The sequence below is a fragment of the Psammomys obesus genome, unplaced genomic scaffold (genome assembly GCF_907164565.1).
Source record: "Psammomys obesus unplaced genomic scaffold, mPsaObe1.curated_primary_1811, whole genome shotgun sequence".
In the NCBI taxonomy this organism is placed as follows: domain Eukaryota; kingdom Metazoa; phylum Chordata; class Mammalia; order Rodentia; family Muridae; genus Psammomys; species Psammomys obesus.
The window spans coordinates 2633450-2642260 of NW_026596443.1; the positions used below are offsets into that span (position 1 = coordinate 2633450).

General features: G+C 47.0%; 1 protein-coding gene across 1 annotated transcript; it reads left to right on the forward strand.

Annotated features, from left to right (window-relative positions):
• LOC129669830 (NADH-cytochrome b5 reductase 1) lies at positions 1-5794 on the forward strand. The gene is made up of 9 exons (XM_055598233.1): positions 1-78; positions 318-467; positions 612-684; positions 1149-1255; positions 1825-1954; positions 2607-2690; positions 3864-3949; positions 4616-4715; positions 5044-5794. The coding sequence occupies exons 1-9, from the start codon at positions 64-66 to the stop codon at positions 5214-5216; spliced, it is 918 nt and encodes a 305-aa protein (XP_055454208.1). The 5' UTR covers positions 1-63; the 3' UTR covers positions 5217-5794.
• The last annotated feature ends 3017 nt before the right edge of the window (positions 5795-8811 follow it).

Consider the following 8811-nt stretch of genomic DNA (forward strand, 5'->3'; position numbering starts at 1 on the left):
GCCCGCCCCGCGGCGCATTGTGGGATCTATCAACCCCTCTGGAGCGGGACAAGGCCCTAGGTCATGGCGATCCAGTCGGTAAGACCCTCGTTCGGTGCCCTGACCCTGGGGTCCTCGCCCCAGCTGCTTCTGGGCATTCGGCCCCACGGGACTGTGCTGTGCCCGCTCTGGATGCCGGCTGGGGACGCTGCTCCTCTGACTTCTTCGGCTTTCGCATGCTTTCTTGCTACTAGAGCTCGGGATCGCCACCCCTGCTCCCGCACTCACTCCCTGGCTCTTCCTCAGCGTAGCGGTCACGCGTCTTCTTCTACCCACAGAGCCCGGTCTTGTTAGCCTCTCTGGGGGTGGGGCTCCTTACTCTGCTTGGACTGGCTCTGGGTACTTACTTGGTTCGAAGATCCCGCCGACCGCAGGTCACTCTCCAGGACCCAGATGAAAAGTACCTGCTGCGATTACTAGACAAGACGGTAGGTTGTCAAGAAGGGGCCTAGGGCAGAGAGGGGAGGAAAGTTCTCCTAGTTTGAGGGATAGCATCCAAGGTGGTTGGATTGCTCCAGGAGACTTGGCAGGCTAGACCTGCTTGATGAAACATCTTGTCATCCATCCTCTAGACTGTGAGCCACAACACCAGGAGGTTCCGTTTTGCCCTGCCCACCGCCCACCACATTCTGGGGCTGCCTGTGGGTAAGAAAGAGGGAGTGGGCTTCTTTCCTTGGCATCCTATGAGGGCGAGTCACTGCTTAGCTATTTTCTCTGTACACACCATTCTCTTTCCCTCACTTGGCTTTGAATCCTTCAGCCTGTGAGGAAACACTACTTTAGGATGTGGCTTCTGTGCCCCTAGATATCTCTAACCTCTTTCCAGTAGGACTTTCTCTAACCCCCCTCATATCCCAGCAAACACTAATTTCTTCCCATTGTGCAAACCCTCTGCTGAGCTGTTGCTGGTGAGGTCCTGGCAGTAGATGAGGGAGTTTCTCAGGTGGGAGGAGACAAGAGATCCTGCTGAGGATCCTCCCTGTGGGACAGTTCCTTGGACCAACACCAAGAAGCAAAACATCCTTTTCTCTCAAATCTGAGTATTTTTGGAAGGTGACAGGGACACAGCACACCCATGGCAGTTATGTAAAGTTCCCTGTGGTCCCCAGGCAAGCATGTCTACCTCTCTGCCCGAATTGATGGCAGTCTGGTCATCAGGCCTTACACACCTGTCACCAGTGATGAAGACCAAGGCTATGTGGATCTTGTCATTAAGGTAAGAGTATAAAGAGGAAGTATAGGGGCCGGGAAAATGGCTGGGTTGTTGGGAAAATCGATTGCCACACAAGCCTGAGTTTGAATTCCCAGCACCCATGCAAAAGCAGGACACAGTAGCCCATGTATCTGAAATTCCAGCATGCCTCTACTGGGAGATGGATACCTAAGAATTACCAGAAACTCAGAATTTGGGGTCCAGTCAGCCTTTCAAGAACAACAACAACAAAAATCCTGTCTCAAACAAGATGAAAGACACAGACCAACATCTGAGGTTGTTGTCTGACTTCTTTATGCTTTCGGAGGCAGCTATGTGTGTGTGCGAGCACACACCCACACATCACATACATGCACACATATGTATACATACATGCACACACACCAAAAGAAAAGGAATCTAGAGCCTCTTTGTGGGATTTTAAGAAGCTTCCTAGATTCCTTTGACTGCATGAGGTAACGAGTGTAAGGGAAGTGTATTATATAAGGAAATGGAGAAGAGTATGAGCATAAGCTCTGATTTGTCCTCCATTACATCCCAAATGGGGCATTTCTTCCTCTCTGCTTCATCAGATTTATCTGAAAGGTGTGCACCCCAAATTTCCTGAAGGAGGGAAGATGTCTCAGTACTTGGATAGCCTGAAGATTGGGGATGTGGTAGAATTCCGGGGGCCAAGTGGGCTGCTCAGTTATGCTGGGAAAGGTGATTATCTGTCTTTTCCTTTCTATAGTCTCATTTCTCCTGTCCCTACAGTTACCCCAAACCCCATACAGTTTGCATGTGTGCATGTATGTACCTGTGTAAGGCTTCCTGGTTCACCAGCCATGGCGGACAAGTGTGGAGATTACAAAAGTAAACCTATGTTTCTCTTTCACTCCCCCAAAGATTATTCCCTCTGGCTAAGAACCAAGAGAAAGCTTTTTAGCCCTTCCCTAGGGAACAACTGTACCATGCTCCTGGTGAAGCTTTGGGCCACTGGGGAAACTAAATTCACCCTAGCCCCAAGCCTACCACTTTCACCAGGGATCAATTCTCTGTCAGCAAGTCTTTGCTCCATACACCTTCCCTTCCCCTCACTAGACTTCACAGGCTCTCATCTTCCCAGCTGTGTGGGATCACTGAGATTTTGGGTGTGACTTCTGTGTCCCTACTGTGTGAACTGACTGACTGATAGGCAGACAGCCCAACCACATTGTCCTTCTTAGAGTAATTGTCTGGCTAGTTTGAACTCTGCCCAAGTCCCAGGATCAGATTTCGTACAGCTGCTAAAACAGCCTAGGGCACAGTTTTCTGCTTGGTGTTTGTTTACTTCGTTTCTGTTTTGAATTGATTCTAACTCTTCATGACTTCCCAGGGAATTTTAACATTCAACCCAACAAAAAATCTCCACCTGAGCATCGCGTGGCGAAGAAACTAGGAATGATTGCTGGTGGCACAGGTCTGTATCAGTTGAGGGACTTCTTTGCTGGGCATTGTTGGGTTTTGCAATGTTGGGTTTAGCAATAGAGGATAAGTTGTTAATCTAGGGACACTAATGGTCTAGCGTTCCCCAGCAGCCGAAATCAAAATTAGAAACAAGACAACAGTCAAAACAAAACAAACCAAAATCACAGATAGAATGAGAGAAATAAGTTAGGAGAGGCCTCCACAAACTGAGTAGATTTAATGAGTTTGAGGAAAACAGCTAAGTATGAATAGTTGAGAAGGAAAAAGCCAGGCCTGGTGGTACAGGCCTGTTGTTCCAGGGATTGGAGTTCAAACCAAGATGATCACAAGTTTAGAGTCAGCCTAGGCTACCTACATAAATACAGCTCTAGCCAAGCCGGGACAATTTATTGAGCACATTGGTAGACCGCTTCACCTAGCATGTTCAATGTCCTAGATTCAATCCTCTACATCACAAATGAAAAAAATAAGAGCATTATAGTACTACCATAATACTATAGGTGTCTCTTAAACACTGTAAGTAGGTACTTGCAAGTGTAACTACAAGCCTTTCCCTTATGCAAATGAGAAAATGGAGAGTCCTAGAGCTTTGCTTCCCATGGGGTTATTTAATTATTAACAGCCACAGCCAGGATTCAAGTCTGACTCTGCCTGATTCTATAGAACACGCTACTACCCTCTATAAGCAGGGTTCCAGAACTCTTATCACCGAGTCAGAAGGTACATTAGTAATCTATGACTCTTTTTTTTTTTTTTTTCTTTCCTTGAGGCAGGATCTTGTTAGGTAGCTCAGGTTGGCCCAGAACTGGCTCTTTTCTCACAGAAATATGACAGCCTTTGCTTCCCAAGTGCTGCTAATTAAAGCCATAAAGTACTACATCCAGCCTAATCTATAATGTTCCTACCTCCAAGGGACTTTCAGAGTAAGTGTCTTAGATGGACTCCTTAGGATTTCTATGCTGTGATCTTACGTGAATATTAAGGTCCAACACAAAGGTAGGTCCTGGTGAATATGCAGGTAGAGGTCATAGGATTTAGACACAGCAGGAAAACACATGGAGTGTGAACAATAAGCTTTGAGGTGACTGGGCTGGCCAGTAAAGGAGCTAGGACAGAGAAGAGAGAACATCCCCACTGCATCTCACCATGGGCTGTCCTCATGCAGGAATCACCCCAATGCTGCAGCTGATCCGGGCCATCTTGAAAGTCCCTGAAGATCCCACCCAGTGCTTTCTGCTTTTTGCCAACCAGGTTGGTTTGCTTTTCTGAGAGACAGCACTTCAGATTGGCTATGTGAGTAGATGGGCTGAGAGAGACAGAACTGTCTTTGGTGCCTACTCTAGCGACTGTCCAAAGCCCCTCTGCAAATACAGGGGAAGGGGATTTTCTCTCACAATAAGAAGGAAAGGGAGGGACCAGCAAGAAGAGGACCAGGGTTTGGTTTCCAGCCCTCACATGGTACCTTACAACTTTCTCTAATGCCAGTTCCCGGACATCTGGCACTTTTTTCCAGGCTTCAGGAGCAACGGGCACCCATGCAATGCACTTATATGTGTGCAGGCAAAACACTCATAAAATAAAGAAATAAACCTTTTTTTTTTTAAAGAGGGAAAAGGACCTAGTATGAAGCCAAAATTCTTCCCCCAGGAAAGCAAGACAAGATGGAGGTGTCTCATGATAAGCATAGGTGCTTAGGCCTTCTTGGTCAAAGAACTTCTCTGTATAGTGTAAATGGAGGCCACTTGCTGATCCTTAGCACCGTAAAAGCACTGCAAGTCTGTCCTGTTCCTAGAACTTGAGCATACCTTCAGCATTTCTCTTTCTTCTTGGTTGGAAGGTTTCCATAGCACAGAAAAAAACAAAACAAAACACTTTTCTGGTATTTCTGAGACCCTTGATTCCTCGTTTGCATTTCAGACTGAAAAGGACATAATCCTCCGAGAAGACCTAGAGGAACTACAGGCCCAATATCCTAATCGCTTTAAGCTCTGGTTCACTCTGGATCATCCTCCAGAAGGTACCTTGCCATTTCTGAACTACTGGATAGTCCCTCATTATCAAAATCAAGGCCTTGCCCCTCTGTGAATTTGAATTCTGGGTTCAGTAAAACAGACCCACCCAACACTGCCAAATCCCCAAATCTGTGTGCACAGACAAAATGATGTGATCCCTGTCCTTCAGGCTCCTGTTTTCAGGTGGGCAGTTAGGGATGTGGCTATAATTGCTGCTTCAACCTGAGGCCTTCATCCTCTCTGGGTCTTCCTAAGGGTCTGTTCTGGAAATATCACATTCCCTTGCTGGTATGGACCTGAAGCACCTGTTTTCCTTTCTTCCCCATCCTCCAGGCTGGGCCTACAGCAAGGGCTTTGTTACTGCCGACATGATCCAGGAGCACCTACCCGCCCCAGCAGAGGATGTGCTGCTGCTGCTCTGTGGGCCACCTCCTATGGTTCAGCTGGCCTGCCACCCTAACTTGGACAAGCTGGGCTATTCACAAAAGATGCGATTCACCTACTGAGCATCTGAAAGCCTCTCTGATCCCATGTGTGCAGTTGTCCCTAGTCAATTCTTGAACACTGAGGCCTAGTGCCTTTACTGAGAGCATCAGCCTTTTGTGGCTCATCCTACAATCTGGATGCTTACAGAAACAACACTCCAGCTATGCAGATGCAGGTCAAGGCTGAGTCACTCCCTAGACTCTTCTTTTGATAAAACGTCCAGATGAGGCTCAAGGAGCAGTCTCTTCCCTAGAGCCAGAAAGAAAGGAGCATGCATCTTGCTCGTTTCTGACCTTTGTGTCTGTGTTGAAAGGAATGGACTGAGCAGCACTTCACTCACTACTTATGTGTGTATAGGTTGAATGGCCTTGTAGACATAGTCCTACAGAAAGAAATTATTTTCCAGAATTCTCAACCTCAGAGAGAGGAGGGTGACATGCGTGCATGTGTGCCTGAGTGTGTGTGTGTGAGTGTGTGTGTGTGTGTGTCTCAGCTCCTGCCCAGGCTAGAGCATGGTTACCCACAACTTAAGATTGCTGCTTGTACAAGGAGTCTCTGGCTGTTCAAATAAACGGACCCGAGGCCCTCATGATGTCAAGGCGTTGTTGTGTCTGAGGTCCTTGTCTCCTAATGCCTAAGGACATTGGAAGGGGAGAGCTCCCAGCACAAAGTCTCCTGGGTGTTTTAAAGAGCTTCTGAGGAGTGGTGCCATCTGCTGAAATGTGAGCCGCCAACAGAACCAGGGCTCCTTCCTGCAGCTGTTCTGTGGGGCCAGAGTCCAATTTCTCCCTGAAGGTTGGAGGGAAGACACAGAGGGTCTTTTAGAGTATGAATATCCCTCAGTAGTCCCTTAATTTAGCCAGTCTTCCCCTCTTTTTATGGGCCTATATTCACAATATTTATCTTTCATGGTATCCAGCATACAAAACAAAGTATTGCCTTTCCATTTGGAAGGGACATTTGCCCCTTTAAAAAGTAACCTGACATCACCAGCTCTGAACAGACTTGGTGACTAGACTGAGTTGGCCTCTCCCAGGCTCATCAGTCCTAAATAGCCATCTATGCTAGAGAACTCACGATCCAGTCCCCTCAGTCCTCCCAAGATAGGACTCAGGCAGCCCTGTTGTTTCTCTCTTAGTCTCACTGGGAGGAAACAGTGCTTGGATCCATCAGGAAGGTCAATTTTGGTTTTGTTTTTTTCATCTTACTGTGTATGTGTAGATGTTTTGCCTGCATGCATGACTATGCACTACATAAATGCAGTACCTAAGAATGCCAGAAGATGGCATCAGATCCCCTGGAACTGTACCAGGTGGGCACTGGCAATTGAACATTGGTTCTTTGAAAGAGTGAGCTTAATGCTCAGCCATCTCTCCAGCCGTTCAACATTGTATTTTTGTTTGTTTGTTTTGTTTTGTTTTTGTATGGAACTGGGTTTCTGTCTCTGGGGGCCCTGACATACCGGGGGCAATAGAACAGATTCTTCGGTAAATTCCGTCAGGTGTTATTCCATGTCTTGATCAGCTAGTACGTACACGCCATTGCTTTGTAAGCCACCTCACTTTTGGAATGGAAATTCTTGCCGAGGATTGTTGAACTAATTGCAGCAGCCCAGCAAAGAGTGTCCTTTGTGGAAGCTCACCAGTCTTTGTTTTGTGAAGAAATGAGTGCAAACATTTATTAAGGACCTATCATGTGAGCAAACAATGTATCCTGAGGTGACAGCTGCAGCCAAGAAAAGCTAGTGGTAGGCTTTCTCCCCCAAATGCCTCCAAGTCTAAGACAAGTAGCAAATCATCACAGCATCCAGTGATCAACACCACTGCAGAGGTGTAGGTCCTAATAGGAAGGGATTGTGAAAGAGGAAGGATTTACAATTTGTTAACAGGCGTGTACCAGGTACCATTCAAACAATTCTGTCTGCCTTGTACAGTATAATCCTTATGTTAATCCTGTGAGTTGAAGCTTAAGGATTTGCTAAAGGAAATACCGCTGGTCGGTAGCTGGTAGAGCCTGAAGCTGAATTTAGGATTATCTGCAGCCAAAACCAGACCTAGAACTGAGCATTGTAAACTGCTTGGATCCTTTGGAAGTTGGTGAGGGAAGGGCAGGTCACAGGAAGATCAGGGTGCAAAAGCCATCAGAGTGAAAAAGAACTAGGAGAAATTACTGAGGCCCAAAATACCAAAGGAAGATGGAAGAAGATGAGGCTTAAAGCCAGCTTTGCAAAGGGCCATACTGAAGAAACCTGAACTCAGAAGTTTCTGGGTTTTACACGGCAGGCAACATGTTAATAATAGCTAGTTGGGGGGCTGGAGAGATGGCTCAGCAGTTTAAGAGCACTGACTGCCTTTGCCAGAGGACCAGAATTCAATTCCCAGCACCCACACAGCAGACAGTCGTAACTGTCTAACTCCTGTTGCAGGGGATCCGACACCCTCACACAGACATACAGTGAAAACACCAATGTACATAAAATAAAAATAAATTTAAAAAAAGCTAGTTATTGAAGGACTAATCATTTGACCGGCATGAACTGTCCTTCATCCTGACAGACCTGATGAAATAGTACTATTTCCAGATTAAGTAATGAATTGGAAGGACTCAGTAGTGTGCTAAAGATCCTCCAGTGGCTAGGAAAGGAAAGTGGGTCTACATGGACCCAGAGCCCATGCTTTTAACCAGAACACAAGTGACTTCACTCTCCTGGGGCAGCCATCTAGCATTTGGTCACCATTCCCAGCATCTAGAATCGTATCAGCTGTGCAGCATTCGTCAGCATATAAGAACATAGAAATAGCCAAATCCTATATCGTGTGGTTCAGCTCCTGCAGGGATGCACACCATATATTGTCTTCCAAGGTGTGCTCTCTTGGGTCACATGGAAACATGGGCTGGAACAGAAAATGGTCAAGTTAGGCTTGTTTGAAACAACTTCCGCCTTTCTGAGAAATAACAGGAACCAAAACGCAAATCCAGTTGAGTGCCAGGTCCGCGATCGTCATCCCATAAATAACATGCAGAAGCAAAAGAGAGATTAGGAAATCCTACATAGAAACAGAATTTCAGAGCTGTGGATGGTGGTGCAAACTTGCAATCACAACATTCGGGAGCCTGAGACAGCAGGTTTGCCACGAGTACGAGGCTAACCTGAATTGCAGAATTAAGGGTGATGGCACACGCCTTTAATCGCAGCACGTGGGAGGCAGAGGCAGGAGGATGAGTTCCAACACAGCCAGGCTACACAGAGAAACCCTGTCTCGAAAAACCAAAAATAGAAAAAAAAAAAAAAAAAAAAGCGTTTCAGTGCTAGGGATGTACTTCGGTGGTAGAGGGCTTGCCTAGAGGTTCAATTCTCCCACCGAGAGAAGAAAAAATATACATATTTCAGAGTTGAATAGCCAGGACATGAGGGGGGAAATTCGGCATTCCTTCCCAGGGTCCGGATCCCTTTCCCATCACGCGCTCAGTGTGTACGGGGAGAAAAGGCTTTTGCAAATGGCCAGTGCGCGGCCCAGCTGGGACATCAGAGCGAGCGATTGGTCAGAACAGAGGCGGGGCGGGGCGAGCGCGAGAGCGCGCGGGTGATTGGCATGCGCAGGCATGCCTGGCTCG